Raw genomic sequence first — 13,575 nt, forward strand, 5'->3', positions numbered from 1 at the left:
TTGTTTTAGATACATCTCTATGAAAGTGTCTGGTAACTGAAACACAGCTTTTGTATCTGTTATATCTAAATCCATTGAAATGCTGAAATAGCAGCATTATGACCTGATTTCCATCCTGAATCCCATTCCTGTCCAATTTTTTTTTCTTTTACTTATCATATAGGCATTTATTGAAAAGGAGACTGTGTTCTCTTCTTGTAAGAGAGAGTGTCTTTTCAGTAAGCTAAGGTGTCTTTTCAGTAGTTTGCTGCAATGTAAAATAGCTTGAGAATTTGAAAAGTTTCTACATCAATTTAAGATCCTGGTTTTGTCTAAACAGCAAAACTAAAAACCACCAAACTACAGTACCTGCAGTAAGGTTTCTCACTTAGCTGTTGTTACATTCCTGTTGTAGTCTGTTTCTAGAAGTATTATGTATCTGGATGTATTATCGTCCTTGTAAAGTGCCTTGTGAAGTTTTTCATGTTTAGAAACAGTCAACTATTGCCTACTTTAAACCTGCTTTTCCTACTTAAAAGAAAAAAGGTAGTGTTGCTTTTCTCATTTCAAGTTTCAATTTCAATTTTCAATTTCAACAGGCTTTTGTTAGTGATGCATTTTATTTAGTTTGAGTGAGAGCACTATCAAATATGTTCTGGGAAATGGAGCAAAAAGGTCCATTCTTCTCATTCTGTTATTTAATTCATACAGAGGTACAGTGACTTTATGGTAAGGAATATTATAGTAAAAGCCACTTGCTCTGAATAGGCAGCAAACTGCTATATGTATGTTTTAGAAGCTGCTGAAGTTTCCTAACTCTATTTGCTACAATAATAAGATTCATCCTTTTTATTTTCTAAACTTCTGTCAAAGTCTGAATACCCTGGCCAGTGTATGACTCTGACTGCAAGGCACAATACAAATAGGCAGAGTGAAGTTCAGCTGATGTAAATAGACAGGGTCCTGATTCTTTTGAAGCTCAAATCAGATAGCCGAGTACCTTGAAGACCTGGACTCCTCACACAGATGGTGGGAGCAGCTGAGGAGCTATGTTATAACATTTTTTTTGTTGGCAGGTAACTGAATAAATGGGTGGATGCATGTAACAGAATGATTAATTTCCATCTATGTGAATGTTATGGTATAGAAATAATACACATAGGGAACAAAGTAATTATACATGCAGGGGATGACAAAATAACCTTTCAGTCAAAACATTCTATTTATGTTATTTCAGTAAAGACAACGTAAAAGATGCTCCAAGTCCAACTACAGTTAACTGTTTTCATTTCTTTTTAAACAGGTGTCAAACAAAAAATCAAACAGCGCTCCTCCCCCAGCACAGTTATCTAAAATCAAAGTACCAGCACCCCAGACAGTACTGAAAAAGGAAAAGCGTCAGAGTTCATCAAGGTTTAATGTCAGCAATAACAGGGAGCTTCAAAAACTGCCAGCTTTAAAAGGTATGTCTTTCTAAACCAAAGTGACTCTTGTGAGGGATTGAGTGTGAGATTGAAGCATTTTTACTCTGACACTTTAAATGAAAAACATATTATCTATTAAATATTAGCATATGCAAACTTGCACATACTTGCATATGCAAACAGGCTTCCAGGCTGTTGCCGTCTTGGCAGTCACTTTAGGAAATACCTGAGCCTTTTCAGCCCAAAAGTGTTTATGTGTAAGTAAATTCACCCATCTCACATAAAAGAGAAATATTTGGTCTTTTTTTTTTTTTTTTCTTTGGTAAAACATCAATTTTGTGTCCTCAATGAGACGTGCTCAAACTCTACTTTGTGCAAACAAAGATCTTGGCACTGAGAGAAGGCCAGGTCTATCCCTGCTGGTTGGTCGGATTTCCTGAGCATGAACTAGACAGAGTTGTGTCTTTCTGGTGACATCATTTTTTTCTTTTGTCAATTTTAGGGCTTTGTGATCATACAGAATTATATTTACTGCTGCCTGTGATGGAAAAACAATAATAATTGATGCATCTTCTCTCACTAATGTGGTATTTATTGTTTTAGCTACTGTCTGTGCTGTTAGCATGTCAGTGTGTTGTGCTTACGGTACCTTGTGGATTTAAGGTGCAGTTTTCCAGATGTGCTCGGATGCACTGATCTGTAGGTTACAAGAAACTGATCTGCTCTAAAGGTTTATTTCAAAAAAGGCATTTTTGGAATGCAGTGCATACTACTTTCCTGTCTTCAAAGTTGGCAGTGAAACGCCAATACATCACTGAAATGTTAGGCAGACCAGTGGTAGATAATGTGAAAATGTCAGGGGATAAGACTTTTTTTTCCTTAGTAATTTTCCTCTTGATATAATGCATTAGTGCTCCTTGACAATAAGGAACCCAGTTTCCCCGCTTACATGAACTGTACTGCTCTTCATGTAGATAAAATTAGGCTGCAGCATTCGTCTTATCCCATGGATACTGCTTTTATGAAAAGAATACGAAATACTGTTCATCTTGCTAGCGTGAAAATCTGTATAAAAGGCTTCAAGATTTAAATGCAGTTTAATCCGTAAATTTCAATCTCTTTTATTGAATGTCTAAATAAGAATATGTAACACCACAGATTACTGAAAGGTATGTTGTATGTCTTAAACTGACAGGGCAAGTTCACGCACATACAGTTAGCCATCACAATCTGGGGTGAGGCATAAGCAAATTACACCAAATAAAAGCAGCATTTTTTGAAAAAGGTTTGATCACAACCTTGTTGACAGGCGTTCTCCTTTGTTCAGAGAATCACTTGCAGAGGAAAATACTCATGACTTGTTCTTAGAACCTCCATTCTGTCCAGTTGTAAATAGTGTGTTTCTGGTAGTGTCTGGGGCTGTCAGGTCAGTGAGACTGGACTGAGTATTCAACTGGAAGCAGAATGGATATTGAGATGGAATGAGAAAAGTGAGTGTGGATGAGAGGGGGGGAAAGGTAGTCAGTCCCCAGAGGATGGGGTGAATGTACAGAAATTTTTTGGAAGATATTGGAGTTGAAATAGACCAACAAATGGCAGAAGAGAGCCTGATCCGAGTACAAGAATTAAAAAAAAAAAAAAAAAAAATCTTTATCTGTGTGAGGTGTGTTAATGCTTTTGAAGCAATGTACCTACATGTCAATAGCAATATATTGTGCACGTGCTTTGACTTTCAAGCTGTGATTCCTTTCACCTACTTCCAGGTGACAGGAAATAAAAGATGCTGAACTTAGCTCTGTAGGATGTCTCATGGTGCTGTATGTGTGTCCCCAGGCTGTTGAAAGTCAAACTTTGTTATGAAACACTAGTACCATTGGTGATCTAGTGATGGATAATAATTACTGCGTTTCTAGTAAGGTTATGTCCAGTCTCATGGATAGTAGCCAGGTACCTGTGTAGTTGCTGCTCCCAGTACGTGTGCCTGCTTGTGGCTATTGGACTTCCTAAACTTTCTTGTTCTGTGTTTGAGTTTTTTGCATGTGTTTCCTGCCTGGACAGCAGTGAAAGCCTACTGGCCAGGCTGTAATTTAAAAAGGCCAAGAGGATTAAGGCAAGTTTGACTTGAGTAAAGGATTGGAATGAACACAGTATTGCTTTGGGTTAGTTGTTTTGGAAGCTGGTTAAAACTCTTAAGGGAGTTGTATTTCTGTAGCCACAGTGCTGGGAAACCTTCCTTCTACATGTAGTAGGCCAAGAGATGTGTGTTCCATTCATAAATACTGGGTAGGGTGTCGTGTGAGGTACTTCATATAAGGTCGTATTAAAAACACAACTTACAGAATGGAACTGACTCTGTGTGTGCAAAATTGTGTTAGCTCTGTGGGAGCTTGTGGCTGGTAGGCTCTCAGTGGCCTGCGGTAATGCTGAAGTATGGCTGCTTTCTTCTGTGCTGTAGGACTCGAGCTGGGGTCAGCGGATCTCTTGAACTAATGAGAAGGGAGAGGGGGAACTGCCTAAGTGGTTTTTGGTCTGTGTTTCTTACATGGGAAATATTTTGCCTTTTAACCTAAACTAGCCTCAACTTTTAGCCTTCAGGTATGCTGCTAACTTTCCGTTAGATATTGCATGAAATTGTTTCTGGAAATGCCAGTGTGTTTGCCCTGATAACTGCTATTAGTGCAATATGACTTGTATTCATTGGAGCACGTTACGCTTAACATTGTAAACCCTCAGTTTATTCAGGAAATGGAGGAGCTGCATAGCTTAGCAGAAAGAAAAGGAAATAAATTATGAGTTAAGAGGCTCTAAGAATAAACACAGAATTTCTGAGAAGTGTGGGGTGCTGTTGCTTTGCAGAGACGTGTGTGTGTTAGCAAAACTGCAAGCCAGCGAAGATCCCTGTACAGCAGAGTGAAGTGCAGCCTGACTCAGTGCAGGTAGAACAGGCAGTGTCTGCCTGCACATAACCCAGGAGTATCCCAGAAGGGCTGCTTCCAGGACTGTAATCTAAGGTCAGATGGTGTGAAAAGATCTTGCTAATTTCTCACTGAAACAAAAAAATTCTGTGCCTACAAGTTTGTGTTGTGTTAACTTCAGCTTATCTGCTTTACCATGTTTGCTAAGATTTGTAGTATGGGTACTTATTACAGAAAGTTGCTTTTGTTTTTAGCTGTTGTCTGGGAAAAGTTACTTGTTGGGGCCTAATCAAGTGTTCTGTGGTTTTTTTTGTGGTGTTTGAAAACTTCTTGATTAATGCTTTGGTTATAGCTAGTATAAATAATTAAGGGTGATTCAGCTTTCAGAAGCTTATCATTATTTTAGCACTGTTAAGAAAATGGCTTGTAATTCAGGATGTATTTAAACTGATGAATTCAGAATGTGTTCTGAGACACAAACAGCACAAACGTTCAGTATGGACAAGTATTTATTGTATGTATCTGACCGCTGTTACACTGAAGTTTGTGTTCTTTGCAACTCTCCGTTTGAAATACAGAATCTTCTTTAAAGTTTATTTTTGCACTATGGAGAGAGAGATATATATATATATAGATATATATATATATAAATCTGTGATTTGCTTTGCCCTGTGCTGGCAGTTACTGTGCTAATTGCTAGTGTTGTGAATTTTACTTCAGTTCTTTAATCTAGGTTAACTATATGAACTTCTGACACCTAAATACATAAAATAAATACTAAATACTGGAAAAAGCTCTAGAACTTGCATGAGCAGCTCCACCTCCTGCATGGACTGCCTGCCCCCCACCAGCTCAGGCTGCCCAGGGCCTATCTAGCCTGGCTTTGGGCACCTCTGGGGGATGGGGCACCCACAGCTTTCTGAGCAGCAGTGCCAGGGCCTCACTGCCCCCTGGGTAAAGAATTTTCCTCTGACTGAGATGATTTCATCTCCTTTCTTTTTGTTTACAACTGTTCCCTCTTGCCCTCTTACTGTCAGGTCATGTAGAAAGTCAGTCTCCATCTATTTCAGATCGTACAGATCTAAGTTTAATATTGAGGAAAGGTAAGGATGACATTTCTTCCTTTTGGCATGGACTAATCATGTTTACTTCCAAATCTAGCTTTTTTTTTTCCTTACACACTTTCTTTAAGAAGAGAATTTCATGCAGTCATTTGTGAATTCTATGTGTAGTTTACTATCTAAATCATTAGAGCTTAATATTTTTTGCAAACATGTTTAAAATACTACTTTGACTTTATGGGGATCGTAGTGGCCCCTTTTAAGTGAGAACAGCATGCCAACACTGGCATCCAAAGGGTTGAATTGTTGAGGTGTTGCTCTGGATTTGCTGAGTTACTGATAAAGGATAGAAAGGAATGAAAAAGCAGCCAAAACTGTTCATACTGTTTCATAAACAGTGAACTGGCCACCTTTATTACTGTATTTTCTCTGCTGTAAGATCTGATACCGAAAAGTAAAATTTGAGGTTAGTGATTCAGTAAGTATGTATTCTAAAATACAGAATTTTAAAAATACTTGCATTACAGGTGGATGCTTTTTCCCATGCTAATTGTGTATTTCTAAGATAGTTCTTTGTCCATTATGTACTTTTAGTTGATAAGCTACAAGGTATTTTTTTTTTACAGTGGAGACAGGTGAGCGTAGTTGTATTTGTTGATGTTATTTTGCAAGAATGTGCTGATTTTTAATAAATGTGTAAATGTGTTGAGAGAGGTGTTGTACAAAATGGTGATGTTTTCTACTGATGTGATCTGAGTCAAAACAAATACAAATACAAAACAATGTTGCCGTGAGGATTCTTGAGTACAGTGCTAAGGTGCCTTGAGTGGAACAAAACACTTCATATGTGGTCAAATACTGTTGTGTCACAAATCTAGCTTAAATCTGCAAGTAATGTTCATTGAATGATAATATTCTGTCAGTCCTAGAATAATTATCTTAGAATGCGATGCTCCATAATATTCTGAAGTGTTAAATAATATCCTTATGAACAAGTGTTAGTCATGCATATGTAAATTTGGATGTAACTCAAAAAAGCTATTTTTATAGCATGTCTTTTTTTTAAAGCTGGGTGGAAATAGGTTTTATAGCCTCGTGGTGAACTCCTGTGATGCCACTGTCATGGCTTTGTGTTTTGTGTTGCTATTTTCTTTTTATATAAAGGTGAACATAGTTTTTTTATAGTCTTAAATTTGACAGTTGAGTTCAGCTTTTGTTTTCAAAATCAATTCCTAATTTGTTTATGGAGTTGTGTCTTTCCCCTAGTGGCTGGGTTTTTTGCTGTCTTGGGAAATGCCTTACACACACATTCCCCTTCATGCATGTGTGTACATATATATCTCAGTGTAGGAAGAAATAGCTCTATTGACTTAATAGTTTTAGTAATGAAGTTGGGCTATCAATGACAAAAAACAATAACAAATATCCATTTGAAAGAAAAAAAATGACAGGTCATAAGGATGCCATTTTCTAAATGCGTGTCATGTGGAGTGAATGGTAGATTTTTTTTTTTCCAAGAAGAGACTTAATAGGTGTGCCAAATTCTGTTTTGTGCAAAAGGAGGGCTGGTGTCCCAACTTGTCTGCCTTTGGTATAGGATTCTGATAGGGAGGCAAGTGTTGTAAAAGCTTTCCTAGTGCTTTTAAGTTGTAAGTGGCTGTATAAGGGAGTTCTGTTTTCTTTCTCTGTGCAGTATTGAAATCTGATGAATGAAGATTGCAGAAGAGGTGATTCTACCCTAAGATTCTGATGCACTGTAAAACAAAAAGTGGATGGAGGGAGAAATATTAATTTCTTAAACAATGAGGAATGGGAAAAATGACAGTTTCTGAAGAGATCAAGAATAGAAAACTATTGCATGTTTCTCTCAACCCAGGGAACAGATACCTAAGCAAAATTGAGATCAAGGTAAATTGATCAAAGTGTTAATTTTTCGTTCAACTACCATCTATTTTCTTGATGTAGAAGAGGTGGGGTATCTGTAATATTCTTGGAATTATGGGAATCTAGAAGGTAAGGGACTTTCTGGAGGTTTTAAGGAGCATTATCCTTACAAGCTGTCGAGACAAAATCTGAATGTTTAATGTCACTTCCATCACAGAAGGTGCAGTACTTCAGCCATTCCACTTGAATTGTGCTTTCTATCTGCGTGCACAGCAAATAAAGAATTTTGTCCAGCTGTAAGGGGGTAACACCACAGTTTTATGCAAAGTAAGGTAGTAGATTAAACAAGATTATACTGCTTCAAAAGATAATTTGCCCTGAGATGTAATGCATTTAATAGGCAAAACAATGAGGCAAAACAAATTCATTGTCATGCAAAGCATCGCTGAATGCAGTGCTGTCAAACAGATGATGTTTTCTCCATTTTACATGAACTACAGTGGACTAACTTAGTATGCTAAGTGTTGTTCTTCTGATCCTGGCTGCGTTCATTCTGCTATAGTATATTTGGCAGCCTAATTTTGTGTTGAATTTATTGAAACAAAAAGCCTGTAGATGAAAATATTGCAGAAGGTCCCATATCAGTGTGCTTAGTTTTCACTGAATGTACTTATTGTATCCTATGAAAGAAGCCTGGAGGTTTTCTTTGCCATGTTAATTTAGTAACTTTTTGTGTCTGGAAGAACTATTGAATCAAATTTGAGTGATTAAAATTTTTGCAATGTTGGTATACACAGAAATGGTAGAAATCCCATGGAAAAAAATGGTAGGTATTTAATGTTGGTACAGGAAAATACACAATCAAATGAGTAAATAATCATTATGAAAGTGTTAGATTATTTAGCGGCTATCCAGTCTGAGTGACTTTGTAACATTCTAAAGATAAAAACAATACCCTTTGTGAGTGAATAATAACTGAACAAAAAAAAGGTTATAAAGAGAAATACCTTGCCTGAGAGTGATTATTTTTCTTTAGTTAGCTTTACATGAAATCACAGGCTAGGATTAATGAGCCATTTTTCATTTCAACTGCCCTCTCCAGCACCTACTCATTAGTCAGGAGCTGGAAGTGTTAGAAGCATGCTTTACATCTGTCACTGGCAGCATTTCCTACCAAACTTGTTTCCACTCAAGCCCAGATAGAACCCATTAAAGTAGAAAATAAGATAATACCATGTTTTAAATTGTATATTATAACCTCTCTATTCAGAGTTTAAATCATTTGAATTATCTTTTAGTATGCTCATATTTATAAAGAGAGCATTCTGTCCATTGCACAGGTCCTCACTGACCTAAACTTTTTTGTCACACTAAACTGCTTTCATAAGACATCTACTAATCAAACGTATTTAATATGTATACACTCAAATGGATGAGTGTTTGCTGGGTAACTGTCATGCTTTCAAGATTTTACTCTTAAATGTGATTTTAAGCTTCATTTCCAGAAAATGACTTGTGATCTGTGTTATACATCAATATTACTCCTGTATGTGGTTTTGTGTTGGCTTCTATACAAGGTTTAGTTGAAATAGGTTGTCAGTACTTGAAAAAGAGTCTCTGCTATCTGCCCAGGGAAGTATGTTTTTGCACCAAAATATGTTTTTAAAAGACAGTTCTTTTTAATTATTTTTTTTTTTTGTAATTTTGTTGTGTGGATTTCTGAGCTTACTATGTGTTCCTTAACTTTTTTTCTGCTTAAAACATGTTCTGAGTGTATGGTGTTGGCTGAAGAAGAATTTGGTCTCGTTGAGTCTGTGTGTCTGCGTTACTTCAGTGACTATGCAAATATAATGGGATGCAGATAGAGACAAATTTAGTCTAGGTAGATGCTTGTCAATTTCAATTTTAATTAATTTTTTTCCTGTGTACTAGTAAGTAAATGTTACTGATTTTTTTTACTCTGAATGTAGAATGCCATCTTTTCTCTATGATTTAGTGTTTGGAATTTTTTAGGGAAGCTAAGTGGTAGTTCAGATCTGTTTTATTTACCCAAGTTATGTCTTTTTCTTATTTATTTTCTTATTTAGAATATTTAGTGCTTACTGTCTCTATTTGCTTGAAGAACTTTTTTTTCATTCTCTGTCCTTTGGAATTGAGCTAGACTGTTGTATGAGGGAGTCCAGTATCTTTCCCATTGCTGCAGCTTCTTTTCTAGACTGTATAGCACTTCTTTCTTTCCTTCTCCTAAGACAGTTGTCCTCAGGTAACTTTCTGAACTCAGTGTTCGGGGCTGGGAGGAGACCCTTTTTTTAGCATTACATCATTTGCAAGAGTGATAAATTTTGCCTAAAGGGGAAAAAAAAAGAGTTTCTTGGATGAAACTACTTCTACTCTGCTCTGGTGAGACCTCACCTGAAGTACTGTGTCCTGATATGGGGTCCTCAGTAAAGGAAAGACATGGACCTTTTAGAGTGCATCCACAGAGCCACAACACCTCCCCTGCGAGGACAGACTGAGAGAGCTGAGGCTGTGTGGCCCAGAGAAGAGAAGGCTCTGGAAAGACCTGAGAGCGGCCTCTCAGTATCTAAAGGGAGGGCTGTAAGAAAGAAGGGGACAAGCTCTTTAGTGGGGTCTGTTGTGGTAGGACAACACATAGGATAATGATTTGAAAATGAAAGAGGGCAGATTGAGACCAGATATAAGGAAAAAGTTTTGTTGTTGTTGTTGGTTGTTTTTTGTTTGTTTGTTTGTTTGTTTTTACACTGAGAGTCATGAGACACTGGTATGGGTTGCCCAAAGAGGTGGAGGAAGCCCCAGCCCTGGAGACTTACAAGGTCTGGCTGGATGGGGCTTTATGCAGCCTGACTGAGCAGTAGGTGACCTTTAAGGGTCCCTTCCAACTCAAAGATTCTGTGATTCTGTGGGGGAAAGAAAAAAAAAATCAATGCTACAGTAAAACCTAGTCCCATTTATTCCCATTCCTTTTCTGTATGGCTGTTTGGTGAACCAGATTATGGAAATGACTTGACTCATCCCAACTCATTTCCTTCTGTGGTTGGAAAACCATGGAAGCAAATGGGAATGCAGGAAGAGAACTGAAAGCAATCTGCAACTGAACTAACTTAGGTTGCTGAGGAATAGTGCTTCCAGTAGTCACAGAATTATGCCTTTAGTATCTTTAGAATTCAGCCTAAATAACATTTTCCCTGCCCCCCTCCTTTCCCAGTCTGGAAGTCCCAACTTCTTATTTGGTGAGAGGTAACCATTTAAGGTGTCTTCATGGAAATCACATGAGGTCCAGAACAGAAGCAAAGGCAAGCTTTGTTCAGGTGAATTTGTTGTTTGGGAGGAGGGCTGTTGGTGGCTTTCTGTTTTGTGGGGTTTTTTTGTTGTTTGTTTTTTTTTACTTGACAACTCAAATGGAGCATTTGTTTTGAAGGAAGTACCAGATATGCTGAAGGGCTAAAGAGAATTCACCAGCTACAGTGCTAGCTCCTAAATGTAACACGTTTAAATATATCCTGAGATCTTGATGGGATTTTCTGACATTCCTCTTGTCAGGAAGTTTGATGTGAGGAGCAGGCTTCAGAGGAGACCTGTGATAGCTACAGTTTTGCTGTACTGTCAATGCATATTTGCTGTTTATTTGTTAACTTCAGCTACCCATTTTTAGAATTAATGTTTTTTTTATTCTGTTGCAGGAAAATTTTCTTCACAAATTTGTTTAAATAACCTCTTCTTCCTCTCATTGATATTCTTTAGTACTATTCCATTTGCCCTTTAATTATAAAATTCTACATATGAAAATATTGCAGAAACATTTAGCTATTCTTTCCTCCTTCATCTACTAAGATCTTGCAGAGCACTTTCTGGTTGGGTTCAATCTTGGTTTTAGTTTTAAATCTAGTCTTGTTACAAGGCTCTCTTTTGTAGCCTTTCTTTTAGAAGACTGAAGTTTAAAATCTAAGGTATACCCAAAGAATGTATGAATATAGAAACTGACACTTTTGTGATTATATCTACTGTCTAGACTGGAAGAATGTATGATCTGAATCTCTGCAGTCTTGGAGAAGAGGCTTAAAAATGCATCAGAAGTTTGTGTTCCACAAATGGCACCTAGAAGCAAGATCAGCTACATTTATATCACTTGTTATGTTTGGCTGTTTTTAATTTGGAGAAAAAGTTTGCAGTCTTAGTTTGCTTCACTTTTTTATTGTGAAAGGATTTTGTTTAGTATTTAAGTTAATCCTCCTTGATGGACTGTCTTTACTGTCTTTAGTGAATGGAGAACTAATTCTCTCCAACTCCGCAATTACTTTCTAAAACACTTGGATACAGTCTAGTTATTTTTACTCCCCTACTCCCCCTGCAAAAAAACTCTATACAACAGCCACCCACTCTCACTCACCCTCCTATTAAATATATATATATATATGAAAAACACAACACAAAAAACACCCACTTGATATTTTAGTAATATTTCTAGACTATTTCTAGACTGTTTTCACTTAAGCTTTTGCATCTTTCTTGAACATCCATGATGTACTACTTTAAATCAGGCCCAGTCAGCAGTAAATCTAATTGATTCCTTCATGTATCACAAGTAAGTACTCCTCTCTTACCTATCCCAATTAGTCTTTTCCCTTCATCCAATTCAGTAATATTCAGTAGAGCTCTAACTTACATTTGGCAGTGCATTATTTTTTCCAGCCAGCTGTGTGTATGCCTGATGATTTTTCTTCAAAAACTTCATTAGCAAATTATGTAACTGAAAAGCATCTTTTTGTTTTTGGATGTACTCCTCTATCATAAGGTAGGAAAATGTTGTAGATCAAATAATTTGAATACCAGAAAAGGTGACATGCTGGTTTAGAGTTTGGGGAGCTGTGCAGCTTTGGGGTTAGTACAGATGCATTGTCTGTCTCTGGATGTCACTCCCAGATGTGTGGTATCCAGGAGACAAAATGGGCCTTCAAGTAACTCTCTGTAAAAACACATCTTCAGATCTCCTGTGATAAAGGTTTCTTACAGTCTTGTTACAAATACCTGAAGTAATTTAGGTAAAAAAAAGTGTAAAAATAATTATGCTACTTTTTTTTTTTTTGGATTTCTGGCTTTGTGCAGCAAAATTTTTCTGTGACTGTGTCCTGGTTCTTACTGCTGCAACACTTCTATTGAGCTTGCTGAAAATAAAAACCTGAGTTCTGCTACGTCCAAGTTAAGCTGCAGTGTAGGTTTGTTTCTGTGGAAGAAACACTCACATGAGCTTGGAGTGTGCATTCTTCAGTTCCCAAATGCCATGTGTATGGCTTCGTCCTGACAAACCCCTGCCAGTAACCAGCCATAAAACACTTCGTTGGAGCGTGAGTAGGGCTTTCTATTTACAAACTGCTGTTAAAAACAAGTCAGAGATCCATCTCACTGGGAGCAGCTTTTTGTATGGCTTTTGAAATGTAAAGATGTAGAAGTGCTCTCAGTGCTGAGTTGGCCTCCAGCGTGGCAATTCTTGGCAGCCTTGTTGAAAGAAACGTTAAACTTTTTCGTGGTTTTTTTTTTTATATTATTATTATCATTATACAGCAAGTAAGGCGTGCGCTCCTTTAACAGACGCTAGTGAACGTGAGCGGCGGGCTATAGCCGCGTGTGACGCCGGGCCCCGGCGCAGCCCTTTGCCCCAGGCCGCCCGCCCGGCTCCCTGAGCCCGGCCGCTGGGGGGCGCGCCGCCTGCCGCCCGGCCGCCTCCCATTCGCGGCTCGCCCGGTGTCATTTTAAGTTGCGGCCCTCAGCCAATGGGGCTCCTCCAGCCCGCTGACATCACCCAGCAGCCAGTTCCCTCCAGCTGCAGAGCGCTTCAGTTTCTGTCTTTTTTTAAACTAAAATGGAGGCCGGTTTCTTGCCTTAAGGAATACGCTGCCTTGCCCGGCGGAGCCTAGATGTTGACATGTAACAGAGCCGGCAGCAGGATGGTGGTTGACGCAGCCAATTCCAACGGGCCCTTCCAGCCCGTGGCCCTTTTGCACATCAGAGGTGAGTCGTGGCGGATCGCGACCCCCCGGCCGGCTCCGGGGCGGTGCGGCTCCTTGCGGGAGCCCTTTGTAGCCGGGCAGCCGGCTCCGAGCTCCGCGCGGAGGCTGAGCGTGCACGCAGGCATCGCACGCATTGCTAAAAGCAGGTTTTGCTGCTTTCTGCTGCAACTCTCCCATCCCCCTTTCAGCAAGCGCTGATGTCAAAGGATGTGAAGTCACTACCCCAGAAAGGTAGCGGGGGAGGGGGAGGGAAGAGCCAAGTTATCCATATACAGTTCTTATAGAA

At 38.6% G+C, this 13,575-nt stretch overlaps 1 protein-coding gene across 5 annotated transcripts in view; it reads left to right on the top strand.

Annotated features, from left to right (window-relative positions):
• Positions 1–13,575, top strand: part of PPP2R5C (protein phosphatase 2 regulatory subunit B'gamma) — a 73,231-nt gene that overhangs the window by 13,291 nt on the left and 46,365 nt on the right. For 2 of the 5 annotated variants that reach the window (XM_042879314.1, XM_042879394.1), the window contains exon 3: positions 1,283–1,442. In XM_042879314.1, coding sequence (XP_042735248.1) covers positions 1,283–1,442 — 160 coding nt within the window. Of the gene's footprint in view, positions 1–1,282; positions 1,443–13,080; positions 13,291–13,575 lie in introns of those variants that run through there. The other 3 variants (XM_042879467.1, XM_042879639.1, XM_042879553.1) reach the window with 2 other exon arrangements.

Source organism: Lagopus leucura, unplaced genomic scaffold (assembly GCF_019238085.1).
Source record: "Lagopus leucura isolate 7727_CA_CO unplaced genomic scaffold, USGS_WTPT01 Super-Scaffold_1, whole genome shotgun sequence".
In the NCBI taxonomy this organism is placed as follows: domain Eukaryota; kingdom Metazoa; phylum Chordata; class Aves; order Galliformes; family Phasianidae; genus Lagopus; species Lagopus leucura.